The sequence below is a fragment of the Aedes albopictus genome, chromosome 3 (assembly GCF_035046485.1).
Source record: "Aedes albopictus strain Foshan chromosome 3, AalbF5, whole genome shotgun sequence".
NCBI classification, from domain to species: Eukaryota; Metazoa; Arthropoda; class Insecta; order Diptera; family Culicidae; genus Aedes; species Aedes albopictus.
In genome coordinates, this window is record NC_085138.1 from 299,326,012 (window position 1) to 299,349,968 (window position 23,957).

Genomic DNA, 23,957 nt, shown 5'->3' on the forward strand with positions numbered 1-23,957 from the left:
AATTAACAGAGTTATAGCAAAAACCTGACCCGTGCAAAAAAGAATCGGGTGTATAGACGAGTGCTCTATATACTGTAACTCAATAGGTACATGTTCAAACATTGAGTTTCTGTCAGCTTTTCCCAAAACTGGACCTCAGTGCGGGGTTAACATAAAGCAGAATAGATCAACTTATTATGGGAAAATTATAATTTGTCGCATCAACACTGAATAAAGTTTTTCCAATCTCCTTTTGCGTCTAAAATTGCTGAGCACAATTTGGCTCTTCTCATTGCGATTTAATATTGAATGGAAAATTTCCCTTTTCTGCATTTTTTTTCAAATGCAAATTTTACATGAATCGTATTAAGCGTATAAGTGTGGTATAAGTATTCTCAAGATCATGTCTCAAACCTCAATATTTTTAGTATGTAGTCCGGAATGACTTTGCCCAAGACAGCCCTGATAAAAAGTATCATAAAAATACGATAAATTTTATTGTTACAACACCATTTTTTCGAACAATATTCACCATTAAACGTATTGTAATTTACACGGTACACTCACCATCACCCCTATTGTTCTATACTATTCGGCGAATGGTAAATGGCACTTTTACAATAAAAAATGGTGGTCGTTATGTATCTTAACCATAAAATTTTGAGAAAATTTTCATGCACTTTTTCGCGAAAAACAATAGAATGTATTGTGTTTTATGAGACATTTTTAGGGCAATTTTCAAAAGAAAACAATATATCTTAATGTTTTTTCATTGTTTTTACAATACAAATACAATTAATTGAATGGCGTCAAATGAATCGTTGTTACAATAAAAATACAATAATATTTGTTGTTATTTGTAAGCAGTTTTCGCTTTTGAAAATCCATAGAATTTATATTTCCCGCTAACATTTATATCCAGCATTTACGAGCACTAACGGTCGCCAGAATGATATGCACATTTTATGATAAGAATCAAAAGCTCTGATGTCTGTCTGGTATGTATTGCTTGGCAGCTGTTGATAAGATCTAGCTTCAATCTTTTCAAATAACTGCCAAATATCACAAGTCAGACCTCAGGTCGTATGATCCATACCATAAATCGTTCACAATTCATGTGGCCATTACCTGGGCCATTAATATCTGTAAATGCTGGAGAAAATGTTACCGAGAAGTATGAATTCTTTGGGTTTTCAAAGGCGAAATCTGTTTACATAACAACAAATATTATTGCATGTTTATTTTAACATCGGTATTAATTGTATTTGTATTGTTATCAATGGCAGTTTACTATTTACTGAATTCCTTTAATTTATTGGAAAACATTAGAAAAATCATTGTTCATCTTTTTCTTGTCCTAACATTCTCACTTGGCTAAACCTGCTTTTCAGCTAGTTTTCTATAAGTACTTCCTCAGTTATTCATTGAGAGCTTCCTCTGCCAACACGGCTTGACGTCTGTCAGTCGTTGAAGTTTTAGCGAATAACATTCGATAACCGAAACATCTACTGAACTCAAATTCAAAACGAAAACTATAAAAAAATATGTCAAGTGATTTTGTATTTGATTATACAAACATGATCCAAGCAACAATAATATTTATTGTTATTTATTTGTTACGAATTGTTTTTAAGTGTAATTGAGAAATAAACTCTTTCTAATAAAAAGTCCATGAGAACTTTGCAGACACTTTTGCAACTATTTAAAAACAACTTAAATTAATTTTTACTGATAGTAACTTTAAATTATTATAGAACTATTGAAAAACAATCGAATCAATTAGTCACTAATGAAGCTAATGTTCACTTATTGTACGAACTATATGGGCTTGATTTCTATTGTAAAAAGTAACAATATATCTACTATGTGTTTTATTGTGAACAATAAAACCAGTCATATGTTAATAATATTTACCATGTAATGAATGGTAATTTTTTATCCGGGAGAGTTCAGTTTTAGCGAAAAAATGATTTCATAGTGCCATTTATCATTTGGGGTCGTGCATGACCCCTCCGGCCCCAATAAAGTCATTACACATTAAGACTATTTTCACTATGGAGTTTCCAAACGTTACATTCGTAAAACGTTTTGCTTATAGGCAACACAGCATATTAGGTAACATAAATAACGCACTTGATTGCTTCCAGTGATTTTTCGTTTAAAATAAGCCCACAACTCTGATCACGACAAAAATCTTTGTAAATAGGTACAACGTTCAAACTAGATTTCCCGAACCCAGTGAGATGCTGACATCGCTGACATTGCCACAACCGAATGGATGGGTTGGGTACATGTACTCCCTCCGAGAAGTGATGCAAAACTCACCAGAATGCAAAAATCTGTGCGCAGTCATAAAGGATATTCACCACAACAGGCACCAATACCAACGTGGCCAGCCACCCACGCCGCCGGATTACGTTGGTATTACGAATGGAACCCGATCTGGATGAATAAATTATGGAAAGTCGGTTGAGCAAACAAGTGGGAGTGTGTTACGGAAAAGTTGTTTTGATGGAAAAATAATGCTTTCCATTTTATTTCGCATTAAAGGCTGTTTAGGATAAACTTTTCGTTGCGCTGATACCGCCTGGCTCCCTTTGTGTCGCAGTTTTGGAACCAAGGACGACAGATCCGTTACCGACGACGTATGGAGGCAGATCGTTTTGGGCCACGCTGCGATACTAGTGTGTTAAATGCTTTCCGCCCGGACGGATCAATGGGTTGCTAGTGAAGATGTGCGTTTTGGAGCATAAGCTGAAGATTAGCGACGGCAGATCAACAATCAAACGAAATCGGATTATTAGTCGAACGATGTGTGATAATAATTGAAGAAGTTTAGGAAAATACAATTTAGTGCAATACCCGAGGTGCATTAGTGAATCATAAACAGTGTGTAGAAGAAATTTGAATATGGAATCAAGTAAATCGTTTTTCATAAGGGATTTATTAGGCGATCTCATTTCGGGCAGACAAACCGCTGGTAAATATGTTTATGATTAAAGTGAAGTACATAACTCTAGAATAGCTAATGCGATCAAAATGAGTTGCATTATGAACCATAATGTGGAAAACTGGCAAGTGTGATAGTTATTTGTGTAACGAGTTGCAAAATAATGATTTTTACAGCACGAGTTGTACATTTGTCCAACGAGGCTTGCCGAGTTGGATAAATATGACGAGTGCTGTAAAAATAGAGTTTTGCAACGAGTTGCATACAACATATTTTGCAATGAGAAAAAAATAATCACTTTAGTATGATCATTTCCATCAGTATTATCATGCTTACTGGTGGTTGAACGGGGTCACCCACGTGTTTCATCAAGCTAGACGCAAAACTTGAATCAAGCAAGCTGTGCCATAACCGTCGCAGATTTTCAAACTCTTGGCGTGGAAACACAGGTTATTATCCAAACCTATCCAAACAATTGCATTATGATTGATTGTACTAGTGTGGGTCATCGGAACCGTTTCCTCAGATCAAAGCTTTTTTGGTTCCGTTTCGGGTCCTGAGTATCTGTGCAAAATTTGAGCACGATCGGTTGCGTCTACACTTTGCGCATTGCAATTGAAATTTGTATGGGATTTTGTATGGCAAAACATACTTTTATGCATTTCAGCCATAAGTTGAAAAAGTTTGTCTGAAGCTTTTTAACCGATACTGTAAAATGATAGCCTAGGATGTTCTGAAAAACTTTGTTGAAGACCGCAAAGCGATCCGATGCTTGTGAAAATAGTTATAACCAACGAACCGCATGCATGTGTTTATGTTTTAACTTGTAAAGGAATAACAATAGCAGCAAAATCATGCTGTTTCGCCAAGTAATGCCAATGCTATAACTTTTTTCAAAAGCATCAGATCACTTCGCGGTCTTCGACAAAGTTTTTCAGGATACCCTAGCCTATGTTTTCACTTTATCGGTTACACGGTTTTAGAAAAATTCGAGCTTGTTATGAGAGAAATGCAAAAAAGTGTGTTTTCCCATGTAAAACCCCATACAAACTTCAAACGCGATGCGCAAAACGTAGACATAACCGATCGTGCCCAAATTTTGCACACTTATTTGAGTCTTGAAATGGGACCAAAAAAGCTTTGATCTGATGGGATACCATTGGATTTTTCATTTTTTCATATAAACGATGTCCCACTCTATTGTACATACAATCCAAATGAGTTGCATTATGAATCATAATGCAATTGCTTTTTATAGTGAGGAAAAGTAGGCCGTAGTGACACTAAAGCGGCAAGTTTAAAATGCATTATTATAGTGCCAAGTTGCAAAACAGTTATTTATGTAACGAGTTGCCAAAAGTTGATTTTTTCGGCACGAGTCGTACATTAATCCAACGAGGCTTGCCGAGTTGGATAAATACGAAAAGTGCTGAAAAAATCGAGTTTTGCAACGAGTAACATACAAAATTTTATGCAATGATTTTTTCATTATACAACCCATTTGGGTTGCAAAATATTCATAATGCAACTCAAATGAGTTGCATTATGAACATTATGCAACTATTTCTCATTCCTCTCTCTCCTTGGCGTAACGTCCTCACTGGGACAAAGCCTGCTTCTCAGCTTAGTTTTCAATGAGCACTTCCACAGTTTTTAACTGAGAGCTTCCTCTGCCAATGACCATTTTGCATGTGTATATCGTGTGGCAGGCACGAAGATACTCTATGCCCATGGAAGTCAAGGAAATTTCCTTTCCGAAAAGATCCTGGACCGACCGGGAATCGAACCCGTCACCCTCAGCATGGTCATGCTGAATACCCGTGCGTTTACCGCCTCGGCTATATGGGCCCTTAACTATTTCTCATTATGCAATTCATTTCAGTTACATAATGAACCAGTGCGGAAAAGTTGAACATTATGATATCAAAATGAATTATATAAAATTGAAAATATGATACTGAATTGCATAATAGTTATTTATGCAATGAGTTGCAAATTGAAGATTTTAGTCACGGGGTTGCCGAGTTGGATAAATATGATGAGTGATGTGAAAATCGAGTTTTGCAACAAACTTGGCAACAAATTGCATACATTTTTTTTTTGCAATGACAAAATAAAACGGTAGAATATAATTTATTTGAACGTGCGGTAGAATATAATTTATTTAACCGTGCATGGTTGAATGAGAACGCCCACGTGTTCCATCCTACGAAATTTGAATCAAGCAAGCCGTGCTATAACCGTCATAATCGTCATAATGTTTCAAGCTCTTACCGTGGAAACTCTGGTTTCCAATTAAACAATTGCATTATGATTCATAATGCAATCGAAATTAGTTGCATTATGAACCATAATGCATCTCTTTGAATTAGTGATTAGTGAAAAAAGTAGGCCGTAGTGCTGGATTGCAAGAAACAGATTTTGTAGTGTTAAAAAATGATGCTTTTGGGGATTTTTTTATTATACAAACCAGCTGTCCCCGGCAAACTTCTTGCCTACTACGTTTTTGACGTTTCAAGTCCCTAGCCAAGTCCGAATCCCCGTTCAAAATGTATGAAACATCGATTTTCAAAAACTCGCAATTTTTCCATGTTTTTCGCATCATAAACCTTCCTTGGGTGAAAACTAACAGAACAAAACTAAGATACCCCAAATCGGACCTTCCGTTCGAAACTTATGCGCGGTCCCAAGTATGCCACTGCATTTTTATATACAGGGGATGGCCAAAATGTTTGGGATAGGCAACTTTTTTCTCACAAAAAAGTTCAACATGCTATAACTTTTCATAGAGTACACCAAAAAATCTCAAATTTTGACTGTTTATCAACCTGTTATATGTGCATCATTGGTACAAATTTGAGATCGATTGATTAATCTTCCGCAAAGTTAGAACCGTTCGGGTAAAACACTATTTTTTAGACAACTTATTTTTGAGCTGTCATATCTCCGAAACCAGTGAACCGAATTGAATGAAATTTTGAACGTACACTAACAATATACAAATGCTTATGCTTAAAACATAGATACTTTTTGAAAGTTGAAAAAAGTTATCATGAATTGACACTTTTTGGATTTTTCTCGAAAAAATGTATTTTTTTACGTCAATGTCAATAAATTTTAGTGTTGATGTCGAAAGATTTTCCACTTCTGTTATCAAATTATCTCTAATCAGATATATTAGAGCAGTGTTTCCCAAACTTTTAGGAGGTATCGCCCCCTTAGAGCTTGAGAATAATATTTTCGCCCCCCTCAGTGAGATTGAATTTTCCCATGATAAAAGATGATGATTAACCTGGGCTTGTTAGGGGAATATCTGTAAATAAAAGAAAATCGCGTTAAGTACTGTTCCTTTGAATTCCACTAAGAATTTGCATCCTTTGACAGATACGTATTTCGACCTCAACTGTAAGGTCGTCTTCAGTGTCTTGTACTTGACTCGAGTCGAGTCAAGTACAAGACACTGAAGACGACCTTACAGTTGAGGTCGAAATACGTAGCTGTCAAAGGATGCAAATTCTTAGTGGAATTCAAAGGAACAGTACTTAACGCGATTTTCTTTCATGATAAAAGGCTAAAAATTTGCTAACCGGGAGCCGTTAATAGCCCACTATTTGACACTTTTATGGTAACACTGGGATTTAATGTACCTAAATTAGTATCGCTCTCATTTTCATTGAGTTGTAATGCAAATGCGTTGATTGTCTGCATTTGAAAAAAAAAAACTGCATTTTTGCATGTAAAAACAGTGCATCTTGAGATCATAGTATTGAACAAAATCGAGCAAAATAGAACGGACTGTGAACATTTACGAACACTCGTTAAACTCAACCAGATGTTTCACCAATATTCCTAAAGGGGGTTCTTCAACACCCGAAATATTTAGTCATAAGAACTCAAATAGGACTGGTGAGAAATTGAAAAACAATTACAAAAATATCGTTGAAGCAAAAATTACAACTCGAATAAATGTATGGAATTTCAAAATCGACCCATTTTCGAGTCGAGTCAAGTACAAGACACTGAAGACGACCTTACAGTTGAGGTCGAAATACGTATCTGTCAAAGGATGCAAATTCTTAGTGGAATTAAAAGGAACCGTACTTAACCCGATTTTCTTTTATTTACAGATATTCCCCTAACAAGCCCAGGTTAATCATCACCATTTTTTCTCGATTTATTGTAATTTTTCTAATCAACGTAAAAATAATCTTAAAAAAATCCCAGAAAGCTTGAAATTTGAAGAATTTTCTAATAAGCTTAGTTCAAAATCGACGAAATGGCCACTTATACCCCTTTGCATCTGGGCCCCTTATTTGTATATTTTCAAATGTAGTCAGCTTTGCTCAGTAATTGAAAATTATGAAAAGCCTGGGATGTGTGTCAATTCAGCTTCCCATGAATTGTAGAAATTTGTGTTGTCAAATAAGTAGATATGCAGACATGCAGCTATCACTCGCTTTTGAGAGAATTCAACGCTTTATTTGTGGAAGATTTTCAAAAAGCTACTTTCACTAGCAATGTTTGAAATTTCTCCTGGAAGCTTCTTTGATATATTTTCAAACAATATGTGACGACCTTCATCCGAATAGTGTTCTAGATGCATCTTAAACGTCATGTTTTTGATTGAAGTTTCAATAAAAAAAAACCTCATATAAATTAAGAACAAAACTTTCTTATTTTTTACTTAATAAGAAAGTTTTGTTCTTGCCTTCATAACTTGGACAAAAATCAATTTTCAAATCCTATAAACAAAAAATCTTGAAATGTCAGGAAGTTTTAATGATAGAGATGACATTCTGAACTTGTATTTCAATATTTTTGATATTTCTCAATTATTTAAAAAATCGCCCCCTTATTTAGTATTTTCGCCCCCCAAATTTGGTATTTCAAATTTTCGCCCCCTTCGGCCTGATTTTCGCCCCCTGGGGGGCGATTTCGCCCACTTTGGGAATCACCGTATTAGAGCCTATTTAGATTAAAGGAAGAACACATTTCAGGCCAAACATTTCAATAGGTCCTATCTGCATTTGAGAGGCTCTCTTTGTTCAATTTCTCTTTCAATTATTGCAGTGTAATGGTACACTTTACAACTATTTTTGCAGTACAAATCAAAAGACGATTGTTTTGACCATCGTTCAATGAAAGGAGACAATCATAATACAAATAAACAGCTGAGATATTAACGAAAGAGAGGGAAACCAAAGAGAGCCTTCCTTCTGCAGATTGGACCTTTAGACATGTTTGGCCTGATTTAGTAATTTGTGTATGGTATTGTAAATTTAAAAGACGCGGACACCGTCTTCAGCCAGAGGCTGCACAGACTGAACGAAACTTAACACTAGACAAGGGACACACGGAGCATGCACCAGTGGATACGGTGAAGAAACTATTCTCATGAAAAGTTTCATCGCCCGGAACGGGAATCGAACCCTCACCCCATAGGATGGTGCGATTAGAAGCTTGGTGACCCTAACCGCGCGGCTACGAGGCTCCACGGTATTGTAAATTTGACTTATTTTCCTCTATATGGGTAAAAAAATCAACCCAGTATAACTTAATTCGCCGTGAGAAAATATAACATTCTATAACGTTGTATTAAGTATCAATGTATTGTTGATAAACGTTAAAAAATTCATTCAATTCGGTTCACTGGTTTCCGAGATATGACAGCTCAAAAACGAGTTGCCTAAAAAATAGTGTTTTACCCGAACGGTTCTAACTTCGCGAAAAATTATTCAATCGAGCCCAAATTTGTACCAATGATGCACATATAACAGGTTAATAAACAGTCAAAATTTGAGATTTTTTGATGTACTCTATAAAAAGTTACAGCATGTTGATTTTTTTTGTGGGAGAAAAAAAGTTGCCTATCCCAAACATTTTGACCACCCCCTGTATATTGGTACGAAGGTTCTCAAAATTTGATGAAATTTCGTTCATAGGTAGGGTTCATATATAGGGTATTGGTTCCCTATTAAGCATGCGGCTCCCATTTACATCCTACGAAAAACAAGAGATTGGAGCGCTGTTTGTTTTGTTTCATATTTTTGTATTTTTTGTTAGAAGTGAGCACCCATGTAAACACAAAGAACGGAATCAATCGGTGCCGTAATCGCTTGTTTTCGAAAAGGATGAATATGGGAGCGTGAGATTACTGATGGCACACATACCCTATATATTAGAGTGGGTCAACGATGTATGAGGAAAGTTTAAAATTGATCGCATCAACTGTGCAAAATTTGGAAGCGATTGGTTGCGACCCCGTATTCCGCATTGCGATTGGAATTTGTTTGTAATGTAATATGGGAAAACGTTTTTTTTTTTTTGCAATTTACTCATAAGTTGAAATGTTTTGTCTAAACCATTAAGGACGTTCAAGTATAGGATATGCCGAAAAACTTTGCCGAAGACCGCAAATTGATGTGAGGCTTGTGGAAAAGGTTATACCCTTTTTAATTCAGGACAAAACCTAAGATATTATTGGTGTTATTCCTTTACATGTTAAATATTAAGCACCATCAGACGATATGAACGTAATAACTTTTGTCATAAGTGTCGGATCACTTTACGGCCTTCGGCAAGGTTTCCGGCATATCCTAGGCTATACTTCAAGATTATTAGTTGGATTGTTTTAGACAAAAAAAGTCAATTTATGAGAAAAATGCAAAAATCCACTTTTTTCCATATTAAATTCCATACAAACTTCAATCGCAATGCGGAATATGGGGATCGACGAAATCAATCGCTCCCAAATTTTGCACAGTTGTTTTAGACGCAAAATGAATCCAAAAAGCTTTGTTCCAAAAAATCGACTTTGTTGACCGCCATTCCCTAGAAAAACGATATAGTGCAACTCCGATTGTCGTGAAACTTGCGGGTTCGTAGTTCTTCGAAATTAATTAGACCCGTATTTTTTTTATTTCATCATTAGGGTGACCAATTTTCAGATAGGGTGGTCCTAAAAATCAAGGTTTTTGAAAACTAAAAAATTTCAATAAGTTCTTTTGGGTGGATGCTTTTTAGCCGCATTATGATAAAAAAAATATAAGTGTTTTTTTGACATCTTGATAACATGTCTTTTTTATAATCACAGGCTATTCTTTCTAGTTCTGCCATTCTGAGGATTGGTTGATGTTGAAATACCAATGCTTCATCATAGATTCCTTCTTTAAATCACAGGCTGTTCTTTGAGGTACAATGATGCGAACAGCAGTGATATGATCATTCATGTTCATCATTCATTTTTCGACCAAATGGCGTTTGACCAAACAGCATCCGGCTGAATAGCGTTTGGCCAAATAGCATTGACCCAGAACCTGATTATGAAATTTTGGAAACGCAGATATTAGCAGTGTGTATCATGAATTACTAATATTATTTCATGTGTTCAGGGATTGGCGACATGCACCGTGCGGTGCGAAAAAAGCGTGTGCTTCACACAATGGCAAGTGCTTGTCTCCCGTTTTGTCGAGAGACAAGAGACGTATGAGTGAGAGCTTTCGTAATTGTACGAGAGACAAACCGCAGCACTAGCTCTACGGCGCAGGGAGTAATGCACGGTGCTTGGGACTGTGCTTGTCACCAAACAGAAAAAATCACCTAATAAATTAATTGAAGAGTTTGTGTTTTCGGCGAAATTGTTAAGCTTGTCAAGGGTTGACAAGTGATAGGTCGTTTGATTCGAAATTTGCCCAATCATGCGTAGTATCAAGCCAAGTGCAAAGCACGGAGACAAGCACCGAGAGAGTGCATGCGACAAAGCGTGAGAGACAGGAGAGCTCCAGCGCGCGGCAAAGTAAGCGAGCAACACACAACCGATTGCACGTACTCGTCTCCTTCTGGTTTCTTGTGCTTTCTCGTAGCAGCGTGTGCGGCACGCAAAGAGTTTTGAGTCACACCCTATCCCTGCATGTGTTAATTCTAAATTTCCTCATCATCTACACCAACATTCTGAGAAATCAGCAGCAGCATCCTAAACTCCATATATATTTATTACATCTTGTAATACAAGTTGTATACTCATTGAAATCAGAATAATATATTCTGAGTGATATATTATATTACCTGCAATGGAACAACTCGATTATATTTTCAGGTGAATTGGGGTACACCCCGCTGCACACTGTTGCGGATGGCCCAAAAACGTGATCGAAATTGTTTTGACCATGAAAACATGATTTTTGTTCTTTGGTATCTTCGGCAAAGTTTTTCTATAAAATAAGCCGTAATTTATGGAAACATCAGTTTTATGATCTATCCCCCTAAAAGTGAGAAACGATTTCAATCTTTTTGATTTGTAAACTAAAAAGTATGTTTGTTCGAAGAAGTTGCAGATAATTTTACTAGAAATAACTTTGCCGAACATACAAAATTTCCATCTTTTGATTTGTATGTTGAGGCGTTTTTTATGAAGCACCCCTAAAAATAAGTTTTTTGCTTATAACTTTTTCTATGAATTTTTCACAATTTCCAAATGTTCTAGCAAATGTTTTGCCTTGTTAAAACGCGTAACTTTATCGAAGAAAGTATATATCTATCTCTCATTTTTATCATGTGATAGAAAATTTTACTTTAAAAAAATGCTTATGTTTGACATGCCCATTTGTTAACTTTCGCACGTTTTCGCAGACCAGGATTTCCACATTTGAAAATATGGAACGAGTTTTATCTATTGCAAATATAGCCAGTTTTAGCCTGATTTCGCTTGTATATTAAAAGTCACATACTAGAAATGACTATCATTATAAAATGTGTCACTGTAAAATGATTCAGATATCAAAAAAAAATGCACTTAGTGCTTTTCTTACATGATTTTCCCAAATGAACACGCAAAAATGTTTTCACAGAATTGCTTGGAACTGCATCAGATGACTTTCCCGTAAAATTTAAGTTTTTTTTTCAGATAAACAGTGGCTCTCAAAGTAATACGATAAGTCTCTTCCACAAAATAAACGTTATTGTTAAATGCTCTTGATAATGCTCATAAAATTTTTCGTGTTCATGTACACTTTGTCAAAATGTTAATTTTCAGAATGATCAAATAACAGTAACTGATGTTTCGATTAAAATTGATTTTTTATTTGTTTACTTAAAAAATAAAACTTATCTGTTAATATTAACACATATCATTGATTACTGTCGTCATTAAGTGTAACGCTTCCAGTTACTGTATACATATGTTTTTTTTTCTGTCCGAGGAAGCATAAGAGTCACGAAACAAAGACATCATGAATTACAGAGAGGATCATACACATAAGTTTTCAAGAATCCAAACTAACACAGATCTCTTAAAGGGTGCCCACGATGAAATTGCCATACAGAACATATTGCATAACTTTTGATTGCGTTCGCCAAAATAGCTAATTTTTTGACCATGAATAGTATATTATGTGTAGCTAATACCATAAAATTTTCATTAAAATCGGTTGAGTATTGGCGCAGATATTGTCGATATCATAAAATGAGATTTTAGAAAATTTGGGCACCCATTTCAAAAAAATGCTTAGGCTGTAATTTTTTTGTTACCTCATCAAAACGTTTGAAAATTTCACTCGATATTCTTAACATAGTATCAATTAAGTGGTAAAAATTTGATCGATATCGGCTCACTACTTTTTCTAGTAAATATCTTCTTCTTCTTTATGGCTCTACGTCCCCACTGGGACTTGGCCTGCCTCGCTTCAACACAACTTTGTTGTGTTCTTTAAGCACTTCCACAGTTATTAATTGAAGGGCGTTCTTTGCCTGCCATTGCATGAATTTGTATATTGTGAGGCAAGTACAACGATATACTATGCCCAGGGAGTCGAGAAAATTTTTCCGACTGGAACGGGAATCGAATGTACATACAAATCAAAAGATAGAAATTTTGTATGTTCGGCAAAGTTATTTCTAGTAAAATTGTCTACAACTTCTCTGAACAAACATATTTTTTTAGTTTACACATAAAAAAGATAGAAATCGTTTCTCACTTTTAGGGGGATAGATCATAAAACTGATGTTTCCATAAATTAGGGCTTATTTTATAGAAAAACTTTGCCGAAGACACCAAAGAACAAAAATCATGTTTTCATGGTCAAAACAATTTCGATCACGTTTTTGGGCCATCCGCAACAGTGTGCGCAGTAGAGATGGCGTCCGTACAAGAATCCTCCATTTATCACACGTTGTCAAAATTTTGATTATTATCGAACTTTCATGTACCTACGATTTTTCTTCGGAACTGATTATTATTTGGACCATATGCATTTATTTATAATTAATTTACAATCGGAAGACTAGAAAATATTTCAGTTTTTTATTCATACATATTGTATGGGACGTATTTTAAGTTAAAACAGTATTTATTACAGAGCGTTCATGATTAACAAATATTTTAATCATGATTAATCATTGGTGATTAAAATTCAAATTTCGGTGATTATTGATTATGATTAATAATTAATTTGATTTTTGGGATGATTAATGATTATGATTAATGATTAAAATTGATTTTATCTGTGATTATTGATTATGATTAATGATTAAAAATGGCTCATTGATTAAAAATCATGATTAATCATGATTAATCAATCACAAAAAACAGGAAATGATTAAAATATAATTATTGTTGAAAATATTTTTGAAGTTCCAAAAGTAAAAGGTAACTCTGTCTGGGAGATTATTGAAAAAATAATCAAGAAGAACAGCATTTGAACCAATTCAAATTGGATCATATATTTTATATGGTGAAAAATTTTTGGTGATGAATGATTAATGATTGATCAATTTTTTTTCTTATGATTATGATTACTGATTAATGATTAAATTGCGAAATCAGTGTGATTAAGATTAATGATTAATGATTAAATGAGAAATTTTGGTGATTATGATTACTGATTTTTGATTAATCTTAATCATTAATCATTAATCATGATTAAATTTATGATTAATCATTAACGCTCTGATTTATTAAAATCTAGTATGGGAAATATCCAAAAACATTGTTAAATCAAAATTTTCTCGATGGAATATATTCAAACTTTCCATTTTTTACAATTTCAGAAATTCAGACATTCCGTGAAGAAAAATCCGAGGTAGGGGTAGGCGGGGCATTATGGACACCCGGGGCAGAATGGACACCCTCAATATTTTGAAATATGCGAACTTTTTTGAACTTTTAATGAATGGAGAAATGGACTATTTGTCTAAAACGTAGTTTCAGGAAATAAACATTCGAAATTAAAATTATACTTGATTTTACACGAAAAAGTTGCGTCCTCCGTTTTTTGTGCATGGAAATTATAATTTTTACACCATCTAAAATAAGATTTAGTGATTAATTTATTGCAGGTCGATAAAAACCTGATATTTCTAGAACACATGCAAGTAGTTTTGCTGTATGTCCATTCTGAGCCGTATGCTCGAAGACGGTCATGAAAAACTAACATTTTTCAAAACATTTTTTGAAGTGGATAAATCATTTTTCTTCGTGATCATTCTTATGCAATAGATGCTAAATAGACTTTAAAAGGATACATGTATCAAAAAACTAAACTTTTTTGACATTTTGCCAGGTAAATTTGTCAAAAACCTTAGGGTGTCCATATTGCCCCGCCTACCCCTACATGAAAATTCGATAACGGTTGAAATGTTGACACCGTAATTGTAGACATTTTATGTCAACCACGCTGTTAGTCAGCTTATATGGTCTTTCAACCTTTTAGAGTGTAAGTAAAAAGAAAATCAAGTTAAGCACTGTTCCTTTTAATTCCACTAAGAATTTACATCCTTTGACAGTATTCCACTAACACGCCCAGGTTCATCATCATCACTTTTGGATTGCTTTTTTCTTATTTAACCTGATACCCTATCCTAATTTCTAAGGATGCAGAAATATTACTGGTTAGCTCTTTATCAATATTACCTCATATATATCATGCAAAGTAGTTTCATTTTAAAGTTGTTTTAATTTTAAAATAATGAAAAAATGAGCTAATAGTAAACTATATGCTGCCTTCACCTCTCGTCTATGAGGCTATGATGTGTTGTGGCTTCTCAGTCTTAACAAAATCAAAACGCTGTTATTTTATCTTGTCCGACGTTTCGGTTCATATGGGGCCTTCTTCGGGGGCTCAATAGTTATAGTGTTCATACTGTAACTATTAAGCCCCTGAAGAAGGTTCCAAACGCACCGAAACGTCGGACAAAATAAAATAACAGCGTTTTGATTACGGCAAGACTGAGAAGTCACAAAACATCGATTCTTAATTCGAGCACACCAACGATATGAGCCTATGCGCAAACAACATTTAAGACATTTTTGGAGTAGCTTTCGCTCATCGTTTGGAAATGTTTGGATCCGGTGATACTAGGTATAGAACTACTCATATTTGTCATTTAGCGTGAAAACTCAAAAGTTATCAATACTTTAGCATCAAACTCGCTAAAAATGGAATCTTTAGAGATAATCCATGTGTATTCGATTATTTATTTACACATTATCACGTAAAAATTCTCTATGAACCCGCAATACCCAAAAATTCCAATAGAATTGAGGCGATGATATCCAAGCGAAACAAGCAATCATAATGCCGTAATGTCGTAAAAGAATACTCAAATTGTAGGGAGAATTGGAGTAATGTGGGCTCAATAACTCGCTTCAGACCAGATAACCTTACATGAATCAGCCACCAATCAAATCCAGAGAAAATTTACTTTCAAAAGAGCCATGTATTAAGAAATTTATTATTTTTCCCACATTTGGGCTTGATTACTCCCAATGTGCACTGCTCCCTTAGATTCAATTTCGTAATCATAATCATTTTGGTCCTGAAAACACGATTTTAAAAGTTAAATGTCTGCAAAGAATAATTTGTTTGGTACACCAGATCACTTATTTCAAAAGTAGCACTCATATGATTAATCCACCTAGAATTCAAACACGGTTCATTCTTCTAAGCCAAAGAATTATTACAAGTACATTGCATACTTTTAGGCGTTTATTGGTGATTTTTTGAGATTTATCGACACCCCCTTACCCTAGTAAGATTTTTTGTATGAAAATCCAAAAATTTGTGTATAATGGAGTGTACCAACGTATCCCATTGAGTACATGTCCCGCCTTTCAAAAAAAAAAATGAGGTAAAAACATTCGAGTAGAATCATCATTTCAAGAATTATTTATTAAAAAAATATCTTTGATTTTTATATTCTGCTCCAAGCATCAAAGATAAAGCGAACCAGCCGGACGTTGAATTTTGCGCATCAACCATGAAAGCATCATAAAAGTCTCATCAATAGAATAACAATCGATACTTGACTCAAGTGGAACAATCGACATCAGAGTGTAGCACTTCTGGTGAACGCTAGCATACGAACTACGAAACTGAGGCACACAACCCCGCTTATTATTTGTACCTCACATGTGCAATTTGTAGTCAATATACAACGCCGATTTCCCCCAATTTCCTTATTCAATCTGTGCGGGTTACAATACATCCTGATGGGAAGTAAAAATAAACCTTTCAAACGCCAATCGAAGATGTTCTAACCAAAGTCAGTCGAGTGGCGATGAGTTTTGTGAATTTGATTGGCACGTGACTGGGTTTTCACCTTCTCCACATGATAAACGACAAGATATTTCCCCACCATGACTACTACTGACTAGGTAGGTACCTACTCGTGGTCAGTAGGACAAACGGAAAACTCTCACACACAAATATAATAAGAAAGACTTGCCCCCCACAGATTCAATTGGCTTTTTCAAATTGGAGGCTGCTCGAATAAGGTGCTGGTAAGGATATTATTGGAAAATTTACGAAGAGTCACGTCTTTCGTTTTCAGTCGTTGTTTTTTTTGTATTGCTTGTCTTTTCTTGAAGGTGTGCTGAAAACCCTTCTCAATCTCACAAACCATCATAGCATTCAGCCAACGAGGCTTTCCAACACTATCACGGAGATCTATAGACGATTATTATGAAATAAAATTATAAAATAAAATAAACATAATACAGAAATAATAACTGACATGGTTTCGAAAAATTACTAATAAGTTTTGTCGGTTTTGGATCATTTGGCTGAACGTAGTTTGTCAGGACATCGTTTGGCCGCAATGTCTTAAGGTGAAACATCAAGAAATCCCATTGCAATTTTTCATACAAACTTTAGAGGCACAAATCTGACGAACAAAGCATCGAGCCAAGCCGCACTTGTTTTTCCTGGCTTTGCTCACTTCCAAAAAGAGGCAGCTTTTACAAATCGAGAGCATTTGTTTACACATTTTCAAGATTGGTGCTCTTGAAAACGTGAGTAGGGGACCAAGTCGGCCATTGTGGCAGCCATTTTTGTATCCTCTGAAGTTTCTCCTTAAGTTGTGGCATCAATCCGGGTTTAATCAGTACCCTGAAAAGGACACTGTAAAACGCATAAGCGTAAAAAGAGCCTATAGCTCATTGGAGGTAGCTTGTAACGTCACGCGACTTTCAATATGACATTAAAAGGCACGTCATCGAAAGCTACCTCAATATTCAAGAAATCGCCCAAGCAAAAACTACGTTTGAGCGAGTGTTTTCTCGAAAACGTATACAACTTTGTGTAAAAGAGTCACTGTGGACATCCCAGATTGGAAAGCATGTGAGTTCACATGAATAGGCATGTTAGCCAGACGAACATCACAGATGCGATAATCGACAATGCGTTTCAAGCATTTCAGAAAGAACGAGGTAACCAGATAAATCTGAAACTTATTCCTTCTTTATACAACGCACGCACCCTTTCGGGATAAAACTATGGAATAATTTCACGCCATGAAAATACCCAATAGAAAACTACAAGAGTTCAAAACATGTTTGAAATACTCAAATCCTTTTGGAGAAACATAGGACAAAACCCCATTTTCTCCTGGAGATTTGATGTAAGCAGTGCTTTTTAGTGCCCAATAAATCGATTCTATAGCTACAATCATCGAGGCAGAAGCTAGAGATTTGTAGCTATACAAAAGTCTGGTTTATCCGAAGATATTTTGAACTTTAACAGATCAGAGTTCCGTTTAGAAATACCTCTTGCGGTCCACGCAGACCGCAGCAGGACAAGCTTCTTTCAAATCAATAGTTATGATATACCACAATGAAGGGCGTTGTAGTAACGAAACCACAATGAAACTCTCTTGGAGTAGCAATCGAAGCGAGTTATCCATAAAATATGGTCACAATCAACTAGTACAGGTTCCCTAGTTTGTTGAGCAGGGACACCTGAATACGCAAAGTTTGCGAAGGAACACTCAAAAGTGAAAAGATAGTCAAATGGAGACTCCTCATCCGACACATGCCAACCAGTCAACTCATGACAAATTCTGCTTATGCAAAGTTGGGTTAGGTGCAATTCTATGTTAAGTTATCCATGAAATGTACTACCTAAGTATTCCATCAAACTGAAGCATCTCAAATTAATGTTTGAGCTACTTCAGATGATATAATCATCGTGGCAATACTGCCAAATATCAGCGAAAAGATGCTAAAAACAATAAGAGCTTGCTTGAAGGCATCCATAAGGAAAGGTTGAAACATTCTGGTAATGTTATTCTAAAATATAGGTTATAGTTGTAGTTCTAGGCACAACTAGTTCATTTATAATGAAAGATGCAAAACTGGGTTCATAAAGTAACCTATACAGAAATTACCCTACGAAAATGAACTTTATGAAGTAGAGCCACTTAGGCTACACACGCTTTTTACGCTGAAAATTGATCTGAGGTTTCCTAGCCGTAGCCACTACCCAAACTAGACAGAATTAGGGTAACCAATATAATTTGGACCCCCATATATTTTGGACCCCCTGGGCCATATTATCATAATTTTCACAGATTCGAAGAAGAGATGACGAAAAATTTTAGAATCATTCGCTAAATTAGGTTGTTTTGCACGTGCAGCAATCATTTCCTCACTGGAAATATCATTATTTGTCTTGAAATTATGTTTTGGTAAACTCGTCATCCGTGCGAGTGTAGCGGCTTGTTTACGAAAAGAAAAAGTGGTACTGGGCAAACTTGCAGATGTAAACAAAAACGTTTATCATTCTAGCGCATTAAATTCGCAAAGTTCGTCTAATCAGCCTTTATCAATCAAGTAATTAGGATGTGATCCAGCATATCCAAGCGGCAGATTCTTCGAAAACAGTTTCAAGCGGATTTAAACACCGAGTGTCCAAAATATATACTTAAGAGGGTCCAAAATACATTGGGGTGTCCAAAACAGTGAAAACTGGTGCTTCAAAAATCAGCTATTTTCATTAAATTTTCAGCCAGAAATGACCTTGTGGGTATTTTTGACGGACAGTGGAGGCTTTTACGGTCATGTCAACATCATCATTGTGTGTAATACCCTCGGAATCTGTTTGATTTTAGCTTACATTCAAATTTATGTCCTCTAGGGGTCCAAAATTCGACCGTTACCCTACACTCATCACAATCACAACACAAAAAGGAAACATCAACGACAAACCAAATCGGTGTCAATTGAAAAACGCCAATGGCGAAAACGCATTAAGGGCCTATTTCTGCGCCTCTACTTAACCGGTAAGCTAGGCTTACCCATACAGTTAAACCTGGCTTAACGCTTAAGCCAGGGTGAAGAAATCGCCCCTAAACGAGCCCATATAGGTAGTAAGGTAAGCTAATTTCCAACATTTGAATAATCTCGCCCTTATTTAGGCTCAAATTTGAGACTTAACTAGGGCCAGGGATGCAAACGCTCACTTGTGCTCAGATACACTCATTTGCTATTCTCTCAGCTCAAAAGCCTTGAATCAAAAAACAGTGTATGGAGGAGTTTTACTTTGTAGTTTTATCTAAAAGTTTGTCGAACAAAGTAAGGGTCGCAAACGCATATTAAAGCCGTAAGAGAGCAATGAAGGCGACTCTCCACACGATGAATGCAAATTTTGCTCATTCCATGGAGAGTCGCATTCATAGCTCTGCCACGACTTTGGTATACGTGTGCGACCCTTGCTTTGTTCGACAAACTTTTAGATAAAACTACAAAGTAAAACTCCTCCATACACTGTTTTTTGATTGCAAGCTTTCGAGCTGAGAGAATAGCAAATGAGCGTATCTGAGCACAAGTGAGCGTTTGCATCCCTGACTAGGGCAACTGATTATCTCGGAGAAACACACGGTCCACTGCACCATTGCTCCGGTTAGCGCAGTAAGGGCGTAATACTGTGGAGGACTCCCTAATTCTCCACAGGCTCCGTTTTTGGTTAGGCCCCCCCCCCAAACCATCCCTTCCTTGGCACGGTAAGCATAAAGCCGCATAACACCATGAATTAGGGGTCACCAGTTTAGTGGACTCTTACCACTGTATGAGGCGGTCCGTAGTGTTATTCTTAGCCAGTTGAGACAACCGCTACCGACACTACACAGCTACATATCTAGGCTGATCAGGAAAAGAAGTTAACATTGATGGTCAACTTCTAAACAAGCCCGAAAAGTCCACTGTGGCACAAATTTCCCAAATTGAGGAGATCGTGCCTCTGGAGCCGACTTACTGATACCTGATGTCTTAAGGGGCCGTTCATAAACCACGTAGACTTTTGGGGGATCTGGCCAAAGTCTACGCTCCATACAAATTTCAAAATTTTTGTATGGACTAAAGTCTACGAGGGGGGAGGGGGTGTCTGAGATGGGCAAATTTTGGTCTACGTGGTTTATGAACAGCCCCTAAGTTATGATGCGGGTCCTTCTGTAATACATCAAACGCCTAAATGTAGGCAATTTCTTCTAAAATCGTTAAACTTTTCGTAAAAAAAACATGATTTTGCAAACAAAATTAGTATGTTAACGTCAACTTTTACTTAAAGTTAAATTCAATATGTTTAAGACCTAGATTGGGACAAAAAAGTCTTCTCCTTGCGTGCCTTAAACATTTTTACAAGCGCACAGAAATTAGACTCATGAATTTTTTTTTGAGGCCTTGAAAGAGTTCTACACTACTTATATACTTCTTAATCCCCTGGCCTGACGTAATATACAATAATACATAGAACTAACCACTTTTCAGATAAAGTCATTTGAATTCCAGCTAATGAGGTCTTGCTAAAAAGAAGGTTATGCATTTTTTACCCTTCCTGACCCAGACGTCCACCTGAATAAATCCAAAGAATAAGTATATCAAGAATGCCAACTCCGCTGATGATCGCGGGGACACTACCGCAGCGCTATCTGTGGCATGGTTTACAAAACGGCAGATAACTTTTGAAAGGAAAAAAATACATCTCTAATTTTTGATATGTTGTGTATAAATGTCTCAGCTTTCAATTGATGCAATAATTTTGAAAATCGGTGGTTGCCATAATGGTGAAAAATAATGTTTTGGTATAAACATCCAAGATGGCGGCCAAAATCAATATGGCCGACCCAACTTTTTATTATTGTAAATAGTAGCTCTATCTTTCCTCTTTTCAACAACAATTCGTTTTGAGGTGGTTTTTGAAGAAACTTTCGAGTTATAACGGTTTAAATGAGCCACCATTTGACCAAAATCGAGGGGTCTGTAAAAATGGTTGTGACTCTAACTAACGGGGGGCTCATCAATTTGAGTAACCAAATACATATTCCTTACTTTTTTAGCAAGGACTTTCAGAAACCCGCCACCTTAAACATTTTTGAAGACAAGGTGTAAATAGTGGGCCGGTCTCAGCTCAGCAAAAGTTGCCCAATTTCAAGTTTTTAAATTTTGCTTATCTTTGAAACCCTCTATCTACTAAACTATCAATCGCACAAACTTTATCAGTGCACGAATTGAAAGCTAATAATTTCTACTTTCTTAGTCTCTTGAACGTGAACTTTGTAAAAATAATATGAAAGACCTTAAATTGAAAAACAATGCAAAAATTGTCGAGAAATTCGACTCTTTTTGATGATTTAAATATGCAACTAAAGCTTGAACTAAAGCAATTTGGACTTTGCAATGGTCCACTGCACGAATTTATTGTGGCCTGCTTCCTCTCACAGAAATTTTGACGTTTGAGCGGTGCCGACCAGGGGCCTACATCGTCGAAACCAAAACATGACGCTGAAAGCGACCGCCCATGAGCATCGGACGGACGCCGACGACGGGAACATTCAAAACAACATGCATGCGCTTCGTTTCATCCGCCCTTCTTGTCACTTTCTTCGACGCAACGTCGGGAGGCGGCTCATTTTCACGCCGACTGGGATTCAATTGAAATTTTCAAATTGTCTAAAACAATGTTTCCCAAACTTTTAGAAGGTATCGCCTCCTTAGAGCTTCAAAAAAATATTTTCGCCCCCCTAGATGAGATTTTATTTTTCTATAGTAGAATGCTGAAACTGTGCTTAGCTAAAACTTTTAGAAGCGCTACTGTGGCAAATCTAGCAGTGCCATTGAGTGTATCTAAATCTGTGGCATTCTAATTTTCAATAAATTGTTTTGTAAATGCGTTGGTTTTTTGCATTTGAAAAAAATATAGTGAATTTTAATCGTGCTTACAAAAATATTGAAATCGTGTTTATGCCTACTTCTCAAACCGTTGTAAATTGAACATATATTAATCGAAATAGAACGAGCTGTGAAGAACACTCGATATTCCCAACCAGATGTTTTATGTCCTTAAAGAGCTTTTTCAACAACTGAGAGTCAATGTTTGGTCACTAGTAGTCAAATAAGACTGGTGGAGAATTTGAAAACAATTACAAACAAATATAAAAAAAGTACAACTCAGAAAAATGTCTGTGTTGCCGAAGACTGGTAATCTCGATAATAAAGAAAAATAATAATAAATATCGGTGTTTTTTTCAAACTAACGTTTCTTCAAATCCAGTTTCAAATCAACGAGCTTCGTATAAATTTGAATGCTTTCTGTGTTTTAAATAAATTTTCAAATAAGTAAGTATGCAGCATTCATGTTTTAATAATGTAATTGACTTCAGTAAAGCTTGGGATTCCTCCGAGAAGCTTCTCTGAAATATTTTCAAACACAGTTGTTTGTAAACACTGTGTTACGAATTTCATCAGAAAAGTGTTCTGAAATTCGTCTGATATACATGTTTTTGCTTGGAAATTTCATAAATAAGTCCGCCTACGAGTTGAAACACAATTTTTCTCATCAATTCGCGAAAAAAAAACTATGTTCATTTCATAATTTTGACAAAAACTAATCACGATTCACGAATGTTCATTATAGGAGTTCAAAATATATTGTTATTCAGATTATTGAAATCACACAAACCCTTCAGAAGTACGTGTAGCAGTCTTGTCTAGCAATTTTGCCAAAAAGTCCACATAAATACCAATATTTTTTTTATTATTCTAGACAAACCTTGAACTGTAAGCTTGAATGTCAGGGTGTTTTTATGATTCAGTTCACATTCTCGACTTGTAATTCAATACTTTACATGTTTACCAATCATTGAAAAAATCGCCCCCTTTTTTAGTATTTTCGCCCCCCAATTTTGATTTCTCGAATTTTCGCCCCCCCCCCCCCTGGGCCTGATTTTCGCCCCCAAGGGGGCGATTTCGCCCACTTTGGGAATCACTGGTCTAAAATGTATGTTTGCATAATATTTTTATGGGTAATAAACTATTTCAGTAAAATATACATAGCATACATTAAAATTACACAGATTTGCCGGTTGTTACACTCATTAATTGAGTTATAACAGAGAAATTCATTCGATGTCGAACGAGCGTGCGTGAGCTTGTGAGTGCGAAACAAAGTGGCATCTGCGACGACGCAGCACCGTCGGTTCATCGGTGACGATGACAGTCGGGCTGAGCGACGACTACGGCGCCTTATTTCCATTGACGATTGAAAATATTGTTTACAAACTTCGTCTGAAAATTTCAATTGAAATTGAAAATGTCAAATTTCGTGTGAGAGTAAGCAGGCCAGAATAAATTCGTGCAGTAATTCATATAGGGCTCTGCACGAAATTCTCTGCCTCTCTTTCGCTCTTATTGAGATTTTGTAAACAACAAGGCCAGGAAATGTCAAAATTCCATACAAAATCAAAGCAGTGCAGTGCCCTATTC

At 36.0% G+C, this 23,957-nt stretch overlaps 1 protein-coding gene across 2 annotated transcripts in view; it reads left to right on the forward strand.

The window, feature by feature from the left end:
* The first annotated feature begins 1,948 nt into the window (after positions 1 to 1,948).
* LOC109405271 (barH-like 1 homeobox protein) overlaps positions 1,949 to 23,957 on the forward strand; it is a 43,176-nt gene continuing 21,167 nt past the window's right edge. For both annotated transcript variants that reach the window (XR_003893236.2, XM_019678306.3), the window contains exon 1: positions 1,949 to 2,959. Coding sequence is in view for 1 of the 2 variants with exons in the window: in XM_019678306.3 (XP_019533851.3) it covers positions 2,890 to 2,959 (70 nt within the window). In the remaining variant the exon portion in view is untranslated. The remainder of the gene's footprint in view (positions 2,960 to 23,957) is intronic.